The sequence below is a fragment of the Odontomachus brunneus genome, unplaced genomic scaffold, assembly GCF_010583005.1.
Source record: "Odontomachus brunneus isolate Ranch 3 - 2012 unplaced genomic scaffold, Obru_v1 Obru_scaffold_033, whole genome shotgun sequence".
Taxonomy (NCBI): domain Eukaryota; kingdom Metazoa; phylum Arthropoda; class Insecta; order Hymenoptera; family Formicidae; genus Odontomachus; species Odontomachus brunneus.
In genome coordinates this window covers 2,030,558-2,047,809 of record NW_022639483.1, presented here as the reverse complement: position 1 = coordinate 2,047,809, position 17,252 = coordinate 2,030,558, and the positions used below count along the sequence as shown (strand labels likewise).

At 39.2% G+C, this 17,252-nt stretch overlaps 3 protein-coding genes and 1 long non-coding RNA gene across 4 annotated transcripts; 1 reads left to right on the top strand and 3 right to left on the bottom strand.

The window, feature by feature from the left end:
* Window positions 1–706: 706 nt before the first annotated feature.
* Window positions 707–2,951, bottom strand: LOC116843484 (odorant receptor 13a-like). Its single transcript, XM_032813940.1, has 6 exons — window positions 2,698–2,951; window positions 2,269–2,616; window positions 1,912–2,143; window positions 1,444–1,563; window positions 1,001–1,156; window positions 707–757 (listed from the first exon to the last, which is right to left on the bottom strand). Exons 1-6 carry the CDS (start codon window positions 2,949–2,951, stop codon window positions 707–709), a joined length of 1,161 nt encoding a protein of 386 aa, XP_032669831.1.
* A 1,221-nt stretch (window positions 2,952–4,172) lies between these two features.
* On the bottom strand, window positions 4,173–14,408 carry LOC116843478. Its single transcript, XM_032813933.1, has 12 exons — window positions 14,087–14,408; window positions 13,370–13,706; window positions 10,108–10,238; window positions 8,761–9,106; window positions 8,384–8,450; window positions 8,307–8,316; window positions 7,592–7,745; window positions 6,267–6,388; window positions 5,826–6,168; window positions 4,787–4,906; window positions 4,442–4,597; window positions 4,173–4,231 (listed from the first exon to the last, which is right to left on the bottom strand). Exons 1-12 carry the CDS (start codon window positions 14,341–14,343, stop codon window positions 4,181–4,183), a joined length of 2,094 nt encoding a protein of 697 aa, XP_032669824.1. The 5' UTR covers window positions 14,344–14,408; the 3' UTR covers window positions 4,173–4,180.
* On the top strand, window positions 10,056–13,924 carry LOC116843498. Its single transcript, XR_004377892.1, has 6 exons — window positions 10,056–10,220; window positions 10,281–10,514; window positions 11,453–11,591; window positions 12,477–12,607; window positions 13,311–13,591; window positions 13,671–13,924. It is a non-coding gene; the product is annotated as an uncharacterized LOC116843498 (long non-coding RNA).
* LOC116843486 (odorant receptor 22c-like) lies at window positions 11,278–17,201 on the bottom strand. Its single transcript, XM_032813942.1, has 6 exons — window positions 17,064–17,201; window positions 16,170–16,397; window positions 15,988–16,101; window positions 12,198–12,605; window positions 11,619–11,774; window positions 11,278–11,547 (listed from the first exon to the last, which is right to left on the bottom strand). Exons 1-6 carry the CDS (start codon window positions 17,184–17,186, stop codon window positions 11,497–11,499), a joined length of 1,080 nt encoding a protein of 359 aa, XP_032669833.1. The 5' UTR covers window positions 17,187–17,201; the 3' UTR covers window positions 11,278–11,496.
* Between the last annotated feature and the right edge of the window lie 51 nt (window positions 17,202–17,252).

Below are 17,252 nucleotides of genomic sequence, written 5' to 3'. Positions count from 1 at the left end.
TCTCTCTCTCTCTCTCTCTCTCTCTCTCTCTCTCTCTCTCTCTCTCTCTCTCTCGCTCTCTCTCTCTTTTACTCCCTCCTCTCTGTCTCTTTCTTTCTCCGACAACTCGTCGGTAGACGGCAGAAAGAGGATATTTTTTCGAATTTTTTTATTCCTTGTGAAGAGCACTTGACGCACGGTGACTCGGTCGTGCGGTCGTAATTATACATCAAGAATTACGTCCAAATGGTGCGTGGTGTCTCGACCACGAGTTTTAAATGAAATAAATGTGGGCAGAGAACATCGACTAGTAGCGAGTTGCATAATGGCGAATAATTCTCTTTAATGATTCACAGAAAGACATATAGTGTGGCCGCGTATATACATGTCTTCCTTGCGGTTAATCTAGAAAAGTGTATAATATTGAGTTCAGAAATCACACAAAATGGTAGAAACGCTTCAAGTGTCCCATCCTGAAGAATATTGTAGCGTAAGTTAATAGAGAAATACCTAGCAACTTTAGTCTTGTATAATATGAGTTTATAATGGAAGGGTTTATAACGAAACAAGCTCGTCTAGCTGATTGAATTGTTATCCTTATTCCTTCATATATCAATCATTCTACAAATCAGTCATTCTACCATATATTCTACCAATGTACATTGATGCATTATATATGATTAAACGTCGGGTGAAATTCATTGCAAAAAGTAAATCGATTGCTGTTTCAATACGCAGCATGCAATACCGAAATGTAAGATGCCGAAGCTTTCATGACCTAAAAACAATTTGCTTAGAAATAAGAGAAATAACGACAAAAATATGCTGATGTAATATTCTTCTTAATCTGAAGCTTATTAATATAACGTATACGTTGGCACATTTTGAATAATGTTAAACTGTGATATTTATTCGTATATAAATGCGAATTATCGAAAGCATATTTCTTACATAACAACACGAATACATTTTTATGCAATTAAAATAATCGCACTTATATTATGTAGCGTAAAAATCTTACACTCGTGAAGCCTTCCAGAGTCAAATCCATGACATTCCCAGCAGTGATCGTCAAACGTTTCTGCGACCTGACGATAATCAGTAATAAAAGTCGGCATTCTTTAATTGGCAGATCGTACCAAAGTGTCTCGTATGCCGCATCGCCAATGGACCTGCTCTGAGAAAGGGAAAACAATTGTGGATTAAGACAGACAATTGGATTATAACAGACAATCGCGACAAACTGAACACGCTATCTTAAATACTTATGAAAAACTTATGAAAACATATCTCGTGATTTAATCATCAAAATTAGAAAAGATATTTATTCAGTAGAAGTTCTATGCAATAGAAAATTCTCGAACTTAGGATACGAATTTAGAAATATGATCAGAAATTAAAAATTAAGAATATTCGAAAATATGGATTTATATAAGCAACTCAAAACAAACGAACCGTGCTAACCTTAGTGCTCAGATATTCACCGGCAAAGCAGAAAACGAAAGCTTCTAACGTTACCGCAAAATACGGAATGATTGATTGTATCAATATTCCAAATTTTCCCTCCATGTCCGTGGCTAAAGACTGTGTAACAATGCGTCAAATTATTTTAGCGGAGTTACTTATAAGATCATATGTGCATAGCCTCGAGAATTCAAGTATTAAACGCGCAAAATAACATATTCTTCTGTTATTATAAACAATGCTGCAATATAACAGCGAAATTATTTGAAAAAAATCGTATATTTCAAATCGTTTTATTGCTACTGTTGCATTAATATGGATTGGGCCGCGGAATGATCGTAATTGAAATAAAAGTGCAATAGTAAAGAGGCTTTTTCCACATTCCAAAAATGCATTCTGCATAATTTCAAGGCAGATTCTTGTCCTTTGCAAAATTTTGCTCGCTGTGAGCAAAGCGGCTTCACTCACTAGTACGATCATGAATCCTATGGTGCAGATCACCACGGTATTCCATAAGAATTGTATCATCGCGACGAATGAGAAGAACTTGTCGATATTATTCGACAAAGATATAATCCGCTGATGCCGCTCAATGAGCGCTCTCGTGGTTGACAGATGGAACTTTCCCGTGACGGAAATTGCTCTCAAGCCTTGGCACATGATATCTATTTGTCCGCTCACGTGAAGGACCTCGAAATAGAAACTGCGATGTCTCAAGAAACGCTCCCGCTTCTATGATTCAATCGATTGAAGGACACCATCGCGGGCTCCATTCAATCCGGATTCGTCTGATTCGCAACCGTCCGTCATCCATCGGTATTCCGACTTACCAATGTTAAAATCAATGAGTTCAGCATCGCTATCACCACCGCCGTCTCCCACACGTGCAGAAACAATCCCAGAACGATGAACTCAAAGATCGGCGAATTGGTGGCATTAAACGAGAACTGCATTTGCACCGGGAACTCCCGAGGTTCATCTGCGGAAATCGTACGGTGACTTACGTAATTGCCGAGGAAGTAAAACACAGTGGACAAGGTGTTGAGAATCATCATGGCGTTGGAGCACCGATGCGCCAGAGTGGCCTTGCTCGTCATCACTAAGGCATGAGAATCCGTAACGCAGTTGTCGTTCCAGTCGTCGTCCATCGCGACCAATATGTCCGAGAATATTCTGCGATTGATCATTGATCTTCGGTAACGCTTCTTCCTCTCTCTCTCTCTTTTTCTCTCGCGAGGAAGTCGCGGGTCTTACCGGCGATTGTGCCAAAGACTCAGCAACTTCATGAACGTCAGGGTGTAATCCAGAGTGACGCTCAGGCCGTCCATCAGCTTGGAGAAGTCGTTTATGTTCAAGTGCGCGTACACATAGGAGTACTGGTGGTACTGCATGATGATAAGGGTGATCATGTAAAAGAGCCAGAGGAATGTCGCGCACGAAGAACCAGGCCACATGCCGATCAAGCTGAGACCGACCTTCAGCGGAGAGCTTATGGTACTGATCGTCATAGCAGCTCATGGATTGATTCTGGTCAACGTGGCTGATTAACTGTGCGTGTCGTCGCTTCCAGACAAAACGATTCTCAACAACTATCGGGAGCAAGCGGTGAACGAAATGCGAAGCGAAAAGAACAGTCTTTTTCTCTCTCTTTCTCTCTCTCTCTCTCTCTTTCTGTCTCGATGTAGCGCACTGCGCGATCCCCACTACTATACAAAGAGATAGATTTGCAGAGAATAAAGCCACCAGCCGGTAGCATGAGCATCGATCAATCGCAATTACGTATCCCACTCTCTGCGTGGAGCTCCGCGCAAGTACCGCTAAATCGCGGCGACAGTCCGGTAATTATGAGATTTTCCGTCTTGCGTCGGGAAAAAAGGACAGCATCGGTCGCCGACTTTTTACTACAGCGAGAAGCGCATGATAGAACAACTACAGCAAATAATTTTCTTTTAAAACTCGCGATCGTTACGGTCCCGCCGGAGAAGAGCGGCAGTTTTATTACAAGTGAGATGCGGTAGGAACAGGTAGGAAATTATACGTGTAATAGGTCTGAAAATGAGATACACGTAATGTAAAACAAATTGATAATGACATCGTTCGTTGGAATATTAACTTTAACGCAGGAGAAAAATGTCGCTCTCCGTTCGGGATAAGGCAATGGCAGTAAGAACTACAACATTTAGTCCCGTATTTTCCAACGTATGCGTAGTAACAATAATTATTTCTTTGTGATACTATGGTTAAAGTATACATGAGTGTATTTTGCGTTTGTAATCTTCCATAATTCATAGCATTTTATATAGGGTGTCTAACAATTCATGACACACCGATTGCGTGTCAATAATTCTCAGACATCCTGTTTATATTTGATATTTTTACATATTTATCATATCTTATATATGTATATATCATTTTGATCAAATAATTTAAAAATTGAGTACAATTTGCGTTTGTGAATAACAAAATATTTGCGGATAGAATTTGTCAAGAGCATTTATATCTGATTTACACCTGATTCTTCATCTCATAACCTGTTTCTTGTTGAAAAGAAAAGCAACGCAATAGCGGAGTTCTATCAAGTTTACGAGTAACATCGATCAATGGTTATCGATAACAAAAGAAAGGCAAAATCAATGCTAACCATCTTTATCAATCTTTCTACAAATGTACATTGCTACTTTGCCCGCACACGATGAATTTACTATATATGTATAATCAACATAAATTGTCTCGGTTCTCAGTACATCGCGTGTAGCACTGAAATGTACGACGCTGAAGCTTTCATGACCTAAAAGAACGTTCTTTTATACAGATAGAAATATCAAGACGAGCAGTTTTCTTTGAAGTTTAACGATAGTCAGTGCACGTATTGACATTTTTCTCAAATTATTAAGTATGATCCCGATTGAGACATTTGTCCAACAATCTCGTAATACACTAGTTGCTTATTTTAAGCAAGAACGCGAACTGAATTGGTCGTTTAACGGAAAAGACTTACGGAAGTAAAGCCCTCGAGTGACAGGTCCATAACTTTTCCGGCCGAGATCGTCAATCGTTTCTGAGATCTGAGTATCATGAATAATAAAATTCGGCACTCGCTGGGAGATAAATCATACCAAACTGCCTCATATGCCGCGTCGCCGATAGATCTGCTCTGAAAAAAACAGGAAAACTACGAATTACAAAGTTATATATGTATTACAACGCCATAAAATTCTTCCCTACTTGACTAAATGGAAACATTTGCGATTCGACCGCTTTGTAAAAAGACCATTCATATTTTTATAATTGAAAATATTAAAATCAGAAAATTGATGATAAACGAAAGAATAAACGTGCTAACCTTAGTGCTTAAGTATTCGCCGGCAAAACAGAAAACGAACGCTTCTATAGTTACTGCGAAATAGGGGATAATAAATTGTATCAGTATTCCGGATTTACTCTCCATATTTATACCTAAGGACTAAGTAACAAGATGTTAAATTGTTCCACGTTTAAAAACACGACCACAAACATTTAGAAAGCGTGCATATTTTTAAGATATTATTACGTGTCATAATATATCCTACTTATACTTAAAAATAATACTGGATAAATTAGGTATTAGATAGGTTGTATTATTTTTATACAACATTAATATGTAATAACAATAATAATAACATTCCATATAATACCAAAGTTCAGAGGAAATTCTGCGGACATAAAGACTAAGCAATTTATTGCTACGGTAACTGAAGAAGTCTTACTTACTATTACAACCATGAATCCTATGGAGCAGATAACTAAGGTGTTCCATACGAACTGCAGGAGCGCGACAAACGAGAAGAAGTTCTCGATATTTTTCGACAGCGATATGATCTTCTGGTGTAGCCTGACGAGCGATTTCATCGGATTGGATTTGCACGTGGAAGGAATCGCTTTCAACTCTCGACACATAATATCGATCTGTCCACTTACGTGAAGTACCTTTAAGTGAAAACTCAGGTTTTGAAGTAACTTTTGTTTGAATTCGAATTGACTCGAGCGCAACCGTTAACTAATAATCGGCTTAGGAATAAAGAGGACTTTTGGCATTTCAGTATTCTAAGGACACAAATTAATGTTTCTGTGCAACTTACCGTGTATCGGCCTTTAAAATATAAAATAAATAATAAAAATAAACTCAACTTTTAAAAATCAATTAAAATCATGAAATCAAAAAATCAATTGAAATAAAAAGTCAATGATCAAAAAAGAAGTTAGTTAGAGTGAAAGAATCGATCAAAATATCATTGATTTGCAATATCATATCATCGACGGTAGAGAATTTTCGAGTATTATTCGAATATATAACTTCATCTGACAATCACTCGGCTCGAAAACGTGCTCGTGTCTGGACTTACCAACGTCAAGATCAACGCGTTCAACATGGCGATCACGGTCGCCGTTTCCAGTACGTGAAAGAACAGCCCCAACAGGACAAACTCGAAAGTAGGGGATTCTTGGACCTCGAACGGCAACTGTACCTGCACCGGGAACTCACGGTGCTGCCCGTCCTTGGAAATCATCCGGTGCCGTACTTGGCTGTCGACGAAATAGAGAACAGTGGCTACGGCGTTGATGGACATCATGACGTTGGAGCATCGATGCGCCAAGTTAGCCTTGTCGGTCATCACGCACTCCTGCAACTCGCTGGAGCAGTCCTTCCAGTCGTCGTCCATCGCGGCCAAGATATCCGCGAATATCCTGCAACCGATCGCTGATCTCTGCTTCTCACAAGGAAGAAGAAGACTTCGAGTGGACCACGAGAGAAACCGCGAATGACATCTTCTCACTGATCTTACCGGCGATTGGGCCAAAGGCAGAGCAGCTTCAAGATCGTCAGCGTATAGTCCAAAGTCAGGCCCAGGCCATCCATCAGTTTCGTGAGGTTGTTGAAGTCCAAGTGCGTGTACACGTAGGAGTACTGAAAGTACTGCATCACCAGGAGGCTCGCCATGTAGAAGAGCCAGTAAAGCGTCCCGTACGAGGTGCCGGGCCACATACCGATCAGACTCAAACCGATCTTCAGAGAGGGGCTTATCGTGCTCGTCGACATGGCGGTGTAGCGGAGCTTCGCGCTGGATCATCACTCCGACAAGCAGCGCACGTACTCGTCCCCGTGCAACGACAGCGAGTAACGACTGCCGGGGTGTGTGGCCGCAAAGAAAGCGTGAAAGCGCTTGATATCCGCCGATGTAAGCTCGTAATATGCCTTCCCTTCTTTAACTTCGCAGAAAAGGCAGGCAATTTCACGAGGTAAACGCACCGCACACGGTGGCGCGAGCAACGACGATCAATCGCAATTACATGTATCCATCTAGCGGTGCTGACAATGCCCGACGACAATGTTAAATTGCAACGACGGGGATTAACGATTATGGCGCGCAAAAAAGATACGCGCGCAGTACGGCCGTCGCGTGAAATGACCGTCTTTAAAAATGCAGGCGCAGTGCGGTCATTGTAATCGGTGAGCTTCGTTGAAAAAGGAAAAAAAGGAAAAGAAAAGAGCTATCAGGAGAAGCAAGAGACTTTACTAAATAGCCCTTGATAAATTCTGAAAATTAGATCTTGCCGTGGAGGCGGTTACGCTTTTATCGTCGAACGATGGTCGGATATTTACTGTTACGTGTAGAAAATGGAAAACGTCGCGGATAAGAGGGTTACTGAACTGGCGGATTGCAATTTCGAGCGAGGAGATAATAAAGCTATATTTACGGAATATGTACACGAGTTTCCGCAAGTTATTGTTACAGTTATTGTTAAACTATGTATTCGCGCAGTTTGTTCTTCGCGTCTACCGCGGAATTCTGTTGAAAAAGCACGAAACGGACTGCTTTCATCATCGATACAAAGTGAGATACGTATAAAACATTCGTATGCAAAACGAGGTGCGTATAAAATGAACGTGTTCAGATGATTTTTACTAAAGATTCCACATGTTACAACTGATGCGACGTTCCCCGTTTCTCAATGACGAGGTTTAATGAAATTAATGCGAGCGGAGAATACTCTCTTCCGTTTAGTACATCGCGTACAATACTGACATGTACGAGCCGCAAGCTTTCATTACCTGCAAAAAATGTATTCTAGAGAATCTGGGAGAAATGCGGGAATTCATTCATCTTACATTCGTAAATCCTTCCAATGTCAAATCGGCGACTTTGCCCGCGGTGATCGTCAGTCGCTTTTGAGATCTCACCATTATGAACAGCAAAACACGACTGTCGGAAGGTGACATGTCGTACCAAAGTGACTCATACACTGCGTCACTGATTGATTTACTCTGAAAGAGGCACGATATAACTTTAGAAACAAGACAAACGCCCAAACGTCTTTCATTGAAATATTTCTAAAAACAAATATCTCTCTTGCTCTTTCTCCCTCTCCTTCTTTCTTTCTCAAGGTATATCGTAATAAATCTTATAATTATTGATTTTTGGATGATACATATCGTTCGGTAAAGCTGACATCGGCAACAGGTATTTATAATTGTCTAAAGTACTATTTGTAATATAATTTATGTAGAGAGAAACAAATTGCGCGCAAGATCGTCGCGGTCGAAATAGAGAACACTTCGTTACAAACCTTGGCACTCAAGAATTCCCCCGCGTAGCAAAATACGAAAACTTCTAACACTTTCACGATGCAAGGTAGCAGTGATCTGACCACGTTCGAGGAGTCTTCGTTGCTGTTGAGACCCTGTGATCAGACGAGGAAGCGAAAATCATGAATAAGAAAGACTAAACAAAGTCGATCTTGCTTACAATTATGATTAGGAAACCGGCACAACAAATAATCAAAGTGTTCCACAGAATCTGCATGAGAGCGATGGCGGAAAATACGGTTTCGATGCTGTTTGACATAGTGATAATCTTCTGATGCCTGCAAATAAGATCTCTGAGGACGGGTGGGGATGTACCGTAGTCGATGGACATTTGCATTAAAGCTTGGTTCATGATGTCAATTTGCCCACCTACGTGCAGCACCTGTCAATACAAAGCAATGCATAATAGTACTATTTGATTCGAAAAGCATGCGAGATTAATGGAAGGAAAATAATTTAAACATTTTATGCTGTAGCACTTATTTGTATGTAAAGAATATGAAAGAACTAAGAATGGAAGGAAAATAATGAAAACATTTTATGTTGTAGCACTTATTTGTCTGTAAATAACTAAGAATATTAAACAAATTTAGAATTGAAGAATCTAAAAATATAGAAAAATCTAAAATAAAGAATATGAAACAAACCAAAAATAACATTTATCTCTCTAATAAATTACATGATCGACTTACCAACGTGGAGAGTAACGCGTTCACCATACCAACTATAGTGGCCAGCGACATTTCATAAATAATCTGTCCGATCACGATGAACTCGTAGATCGGCGACTCCTTCACGTCAAAAGAGAACTCCATCTTCACCGGGAATTCTCGAGAAATCTCATTGTCCGCGTATTTCACTAAGCGCACCACGTAAAAGACAACCGACAAAAAGAACCCAGCTATAACGTGACTGCCGATAAGCACGTTGGCACATCGACGCGACAAATCCGCCAGTTTCGTCATAGAGAGCCCATAAGAGTTGCTAACGCAGTCTTTCCAGTCACTATCTATCGTCATCAGGATGCAGCAGAATATCCTGCAGAAAGTGGAGCAGACAGTCTCAAACAAATGGCCTTGCAGTCATAGCGAAAGTGACATAGATTCGAGAAATTGGCTGAATAAGTGATTAGTAAACACTGCGACATCGTATATATCGTGTATTTGATCAATATATAGATGATAGAGACGGAATTTCTATCTGAGAGCTGTTTGTGAAATTTAGCAAGAAAATCTCTCTTCGTGGTGCCAATTCAATGAAGTAAAGCCAGTCACACTTCGTATAAAAATTGACTGTGGTAGACAGAAAAGACCAGAGACGAGAGAGGCAAACGAATGTTTATAATCCTCATACCCACCTCTGAATTTGCATGCAGATATTGTTAGAATGCTGCTGCTGCAAATTCTACGTACCACAGACAATTTTCTAGCAGATACAAAAACATAACGATAAATTTTAACTGTAGTGTCGAGAATTCTGGACTAACGAAACATTTTTTTGAGTACACCGAGAGATTGCATGAACTGGCGAAAAGAACTTTGTGTGTCGAGAATATCTAGACGCGTAGTTAGAAAATATTGATTATTTATTAGTCATTAGTTTCGTGTCAAAACACACATAATCTCGATTGTATTCCTCCAAAAAATTCTTCGATAATTTTGCCTAAAGTTTGGTTTCGATTTCTCATATCACGATAAGAAAGAAGTATTTGATATTTGTAACAATAATTGCGTAATGAAGTAATAGTTGATACAATCATTTTTGTAGCAAGTACTGCTGTAATTAATGCTGATAATCTTATATGCATTATTATATTGCTGCTACTGCTTTTTGTTAGAATAACAAAAACATATCGTTAGAGACAAAAGTGACTGCAGTTTTACTGAAATTAATTATGCTTTTCCTTCGGTATGAGATTACTTTCCATCACTTTATATAAGCGTTACACAATTAAGAAGATATCGTATCATTTTATTGTTGCAGTTGTAATAATGAATTATCGTGTCGGACGTCGGTCAGAAATGAGTAAGACGCCTTACCGCCGGTTCCACCACAGAGCGAAGAGCTTAAGAAAAGTGAGGGTGTTCGCCAAGGTGACGCCAAGACTGTCAATTAAGAGCGAGAGGTTGTTCAGATCAAAATGTGTGAATATGTAAGCGTACTGATGATACTGCGATATCGCAATCGCCGTCATATAAATTGACAATTGCAGATTCGGATGAACCGAGTCCGGCCACATGCCAATGGAACGAAGGCAGATTTCGACTAGGAGACTGATGTTACTTGTGCGCTTCATCGCTTCTCGGTGACTGCCACGGCGACGTTACCGTAAAAAGCGCGAAGGCGCGCAGGACGCTCAATATATTCCACGAAATGACGGCGAGCTGTATTTTTCGCAACGGAGACACGACAAAGTGGAGTTCACTGTCGCGGACATCGATCAATCGTAATTATAATTATACTTCGGATATTTTCATCGCATCAATTCTCGGAAGCTTGTAGGTGCGCGGATTAGAAAGGAAAACGTAGCGAACGCGTGCTTCTGAGTCAATGAACAACTTAGCAGTGCATTATAGCGTATAATTGCGCCATGGATTTCTATTCGCGAAGAGAACAGCGCGCAGCTATATTATCCAACGGGATAAATTTATGCACCGGGTCTCGGTAAGGACATTAATATTCCGCGAAATGCAAGCTAAAGAGGAAAAAGAGCACGAGACGTTCATCATAGTTCAATGCTAATATTTATCTCTCATTTCCGCATTCGTATACTGTCCACTTTTTTGTGCGGGTAAAAACATGCGAAAAATATTAATTGTGTTATTCATCACACACACGAAGGATTGAACGCGGCAGCAGCATAAAGAAATCCTCGTTGAAAATTTAAACGCGGGTGGTCGCAATCATTGATGATCACCGGTGAGAAATAAAATCAAAAAGCTCACTGGTAAAAAAGGTAGGATCTTATGCTGTCGGTGGAACGCAAAGTTAAATTCTGCAAACATGCAAATAGCATGCAGCATATTTATCAGATGGAAATTTTATAGATCAGATACATACGTCACGAAGGAGTAGAAAAACGTCGAGATATGACAGGCGTTGCTGGCGAGAAAGATAAAAATGTACATTTTTCTGTTCTACATTATCATTATATCTTTTTGTCATTATTAAAATATTCTATATTCATACAGTACGCTTGTTCCGTGTCTGTAACAAATTTTTATTGGCAGAGCTTCAGACGAGCCGGTTATTACATATCTCAGCGCACATTGTTCGTATAAAATGAACTGATATTGAGACTGTGTCTCGCTTGCTTTGACCCCAACATCAACTTTCTATGCCTCGTAATTCATGGATCATAACGTATATGTGACACTTTTTCAGCTCGTCCGTAGAAATTGCCGCGGGTGGATCATATTTCTTCGAATTTAATACATCGCATGTAATACAGACATGTAAGAAGCAGACGTCTTCATGACCTGGAAAACATAAATTCCCTCGCAGGATCTGAAGAATGAAAAGAGTGCGTATTTGTGCCATAATATCTCACGCTCATAAATCCATCCAAAGTCAAGTCAACAATTTTCCCAGCGGTGATTGTCAGTCGCTTTTGGGATCGCACTATTATGAACAATAAAACGCGACTAGTGGACGGTAACATGTCGTACCACATCGACTCGTAAACTGCATCGCTAATCGACTTACTCTGGGAAAACGTACGATTCAAGTTCAAAACAAGGGCTCAAAATAAGATTCAAAATAATCGCTGAAATGTTCTTTTTAAGAGCTCAAAAGATATCTTATAAGTTTGAAAAATTTTTTTAACAAATGTAAAAAATTAGCTGTAGTGACGATCTATGCTGTTGTGTGCTTGTACATTCAAACTGAACAAAAAAGTCCTTTATTAATTTGCAAATAATTATATAGATTTTTAGTTATTAATGAAAGAAAATTGTTATGTAATAATTACGCGATAATACACAAATCTTCTTTAATTATAGGACTTTTGTGTTCATCTCAATCCGTTTTACGTTCCCAAAAAAATTGTGGAGAAGAGTAGGACATCCATATATTTTGTGCATACAAAGGAAAATTCTAAAATTCTAAAACGTATATTTTATTCACATACCTTGGCGCTTAAGAACTCCCCCGCGTAACAAAATACAAATACCTCTATCGTTTTGGCGACATAAAGAAGCATAGATTTCACTAAGACCGAAACTCTTTTGCTGCTGCTGAGAGTCTGCGAACGCAGACGGTGAACGTATTGACGAAAGATTGGAAACTTGAAACCATTCATCTTACTTACAATTACAATCATGAGGCCGCTACAGCAAATAATCAGAGTGTTCCAGAGGAGTTGCATCAACGCGATAACTGTAAATACGCTTTCTATCTTATCCGACAGGGCGATGATTTTCCGATGTGTGAAAACAAGATCCCTGATAATGGCCAACGACTCACGAGGATTGTCGCTGACAGATATTTGCATCAGATCTCGTTTCATAATGTCAATTTGGCTACCAACGTGAAGTACCTGTAAGTGCAAACCAAATTAGCAATGTTGCTAGATCTAAGAATAAGAATAGAATAGAATAGAATAAGAATAGAATAAGAATAGAATAAAACTAGAATAGGATAAGTTATAAAATAGGATATAGAATAAGAATAGAATAAGAATAAGAAGCGTTAATTCGCAAAATCATTGAGCAGCACTGCTCATTTTATACCGCGTGCGTACATCTAATTATATGTTCAAAAAGTATAGAAATATCACAAATTTGGCTAAATTTGTAATACCATATTTCAGGGCCTTTCTTTATTGGATGAAGTTATACTAACCTAATGTAGAGTGATTTGTCGATTAGATTTTGTTTGACAGTGCGACAAAGTGAACACCCGTATCCTTGCGTTTATTGTTTTGACTATTCCTTCGTTTTTGGAATGAAGTGGTAGACCCAGGTTTCGTCCAAAGGTTATAAATCGGTCTTTCCTAAAAGTTCTTTAGATTGTGATACAAGCATGCCAAAAGATGCGAAAAACAATAAAACTGTCCAGTTCAGTTTTGGCTGGTGTGACCAAACACGAGAGCTGTCACACACAAAGTTCACTTTAGCGCACAGTCAAATTAATCCACAAATCTCTTTATGCTATCACATTTATTTTGATCTAATGAAAGAAGATCTGAAGTAACTAAACATTTCTGAAGACAATAATCAAATTCGCGCTCTCTCTGTATTAGACCACGTATTTTTTGAACGACCCACGTAACGATGGTCCTTGTGGACGTCATCAACTTACCAAGCAGGAGAGCAACGCATTGATCATACCAACTATGGAGGCAATTGTCAATATGCAAAGAAATTGTCCAATCAAAATGCATTCGAACAGCGGCGATTTGGTGAAATCGAAGGAAAAATCCATTTTCACAGGCAGCTCCCGAACATCAGTACTTGTTGCGTGGAATATGTAAGCACCGACTGACAAGGAGAAACCAGCCATAGCGTGGATACCGATGAGCAGGTAAGAACAACGACGCGCCTTACGGGCTGCTATCATCATGGTAAACCGTGAAAAATCGCAATTAATGCCCTCCTTCCAGTCTTTATTAATCGCCGACAAGATATAATGGAATATCCTGCACAAAGTAGTTTACATGCGGAACTGTTGGAAGAAGCTGCGGAATTGATCGGTTTCAGCGATGAAATGAAACTCGAAATATCGGCACCACCTGGTTGTTTGGAGTTTCAGTATGATGATATTAAAGTGAACGTAAAGAGCAACGCAAAAAGTGAATCATAAATCGCAATAAATAATAAATTTACAGAGTTAATTACCCCGGCTAATTCTGCGCTATAAAACAACCCATGAGACATTCCCAATAATAAACATTGTCTATCATATATTAACACATCGAATGTCTTTAATTAAAATTTCTTTATCAGGAATTACACTTTACCAACAACGTGCCTTTGCGCCACTTATCAGTCGCGTAATGAGGGCGATGGTGTGTCTTACCGGCGATTCCATCTGAGCATGATAAGTTTCAGCATGGCGAGACTGTTCGCCAGAGACAGACCGAGGCAGTCCATCAACAGCGAAAGATCACGGGCGTCAAAATGCGCAACAACATATGAATATTGATAATACTGCACCACCGTTAAAAATGTCATGTATGACGTCCAGTAAAGATCCGGATAGGCCGAATCCGGCCACAAGCCGATGAAACGAAGACCGATCTCGACCCAGGGACTGATAGTAGTTGCACGTACCATCGTTTTGCGACGACTGCACGTCAGCGTAAGAAACGCATGTCATTCGATTTGTGCGATGCACGCGGTGACGGCAAAAGCACTGAGTAATCATATCGGAGACAATAACACGTAAGCGACGCCGAGGATCGATCAGTCGTAATTGCGCTTTGGTTATTCTGATCGCATTAGTTTGTTAGAGGCTTACGAGCCCATCGATCATAAGAAAAGAGAGAAACTGGAAAAAAAACACGACTACGTTCGACTCCCTTCTGAGTCAGTGAGCAATTCAACAGCGTTGCACGATGGCTATAATTACCATGAAAATTGCCATCCTAGAAGCCGGTTCTGCGGACAGATTATGTCCAACGGTGGAAAATACACGTGCGATCATGTTAAAATGGTTGTGCTCAGAACGTAAACGCGTAAACCGCACAGAAGAAATAGAGAACATTGTTATTATGGATATTATGGCTAGACAGTGATATTTCTGGCGTAATGATCTCATCGAGTCCGTTGCCCTTCACTTACACGTGTTATATTCTCCTGCTTCTGTCTCACATGTGACTAGAGGAAGAAGCTTCCAGAATTACGAGAGTGCAGCCGACAGTGCCAGCTTTATCAACATACGACATAATAACGTAAAACAAAATAAATAATCTACGCGATCTTGATTTTCACTTAAACATTATTAATTGGTCGACCAAAACTGTCGAAACACTTTAATAAAGTGTTCAAGCACGTCTTTGAAGGCAAATAGTCGCGCAGAGAATGTGGCTGGACAAAAAAGGTATATAACGCGAAAGTGTATCTCTTTTCTATATATTTTAAAAAGTTATTAACAAGATATACTATATATTTATACAGTGCACTTGTTGAGAAAGCTTCAGACGAAGTGGTCATCATATATCTCAACGCACATTCTTCGTGTATAAAATAAATTTATATTGGTACAAGTTTTTGCTATTCCCTCGATTCCAATTCGATTTTCTACCTTTCGTAAATCATGGATCATAATCCATAATTTTTTACTACTCGTAAAAATTGTCATGGTTGGGTCACGTTTCTCTAAATTTAATACATCGCAAGTAATACAGACATATAAGAAGCAGACGCCTTCATAACCTGGAAAAAAATATATTTTCTTTGGGGACTCTGAAAAATAATCATAATGCTTTTGTGCCACAATATATCTCACACTGATAAATCTATCCAAAGTCAAGTCAATAACTCTGCCGGCAGTAATTGTCAGACGCTTCTGGGATCGCATTATTATAAACAATAAAACGCGACTAGTGGACGGTAACATGTCATACCACAGTGACTCATAAGCTGCATCGCTGATCGACTTATTCTGAAAAAAGGCACTATCCAAATTCAAAACAAACTCGCGATTGCTAGAATGTTCCTTTTATCGCTCAAAAAGTGCACAAGAAGCTTATATTATATATTTTAAAATATTTTTCAACAGATATGAGATATAATATAAAGCAGGAGACATTTGGAACATATAATATTTTATACACATAACTGTATATCATTTATCATAATATTAATATTACGTTAAACATGATGTATAATTTGGGATATGTATAAGCAAATTAATATGTACACATATATTATGTATATGAAAAGAAATTCTAAAGCATACAAATTTAATTGGCATACCTTGGAGCTTAAGAACTCCCCCGCGTAACAGAATACGAACACTTCCATCGTCTTAGCGACATAGAAAAATATCGATTTGATCAGAACCGACATGCCTTTGTTGTTGTTGATATTCTGCGACGTTAGAACATTAACGTAAGCATATTGACGATTGGAAGCGCGAAACAATTGATCTTACTTACAATTACGATTATGAGACCGGTGCTGCAAATAATCAGAGTATTCCAGAAGAGTTGCATCAACGCTATGAGTGTGAATACGCTTTCTATCTTGTCTGACAGGGCGATGATTTTCCGATGTCTGAAAACAAGGTCCCTGATGATGGCCATCGTCTCACGGGGATCGTCGCTGACAGATATTTGCATCAGATCTCGTCTCATAATGTCAATTTGGCTACCAACATGAAGTACCTGCGAGCGCATGCCAAATTTATAATGTTGCTGGCTTTAAGAAGCGTTAATTCACGAAATTATTGAACAGCACTACTCATTTCATATGTGCACACGCATATGTGTGCACATCTAATTATACGTTCAATAAGCACAGAAATAGCGTGAATTTGGCCAAATTTTTATTACCGTATTTTAGAATGTTCCTTTTACTGAATTAATTATCGTGCTAATATAGAGTGATTTATCAACTAGACTTTGTTTGATATTTATCAAAATGAACATCTCGAGTATTCCTTGCATTCGTTGCTTTGACTGTTTCCTTGTTTTTATAGCGGAATGGTAGACGCAGATTTCATCAAATGTTATAAATCGGTCCTTCTAAAAGTTTTTAAGATTTGGCAAAATCATGCCAAAAGGTACGAGAAGCAATACAAAATTTTCAATTTAGTCTTTGCTGGTGTGATCAAACGCAGGAGTCATCTCTCATAGAGTTTACTTCGGCGCGCACTATCAAAGACTAATCTACAGATCTCTCTATGCTATTATACATAATCTATTCTTATGAAGGAAGGCACTGAAGTATAACAATAAACATTTGATCAAATTCGCGCTGTCTCTGTATTAAGCCACATACTTTTTGAATGAATCACGTAAAGATGGTACTTGTAGGTGTAATCAACTTACCAAGCAGGCGAGCAACGCGTTGATCATACCGACTACAGAGGCAATTGTCACCATGCAAAAAAATTGTCCGATCAAAAGACATTCGAACAGCGGCGATTTTGTGAAATCGAAGGAAAAATGCATTTTTACGGGCAGCTCCCGAACATCGGTGCTTGCTACATGGAACATGTAAGCACCGGCTGACAAGGA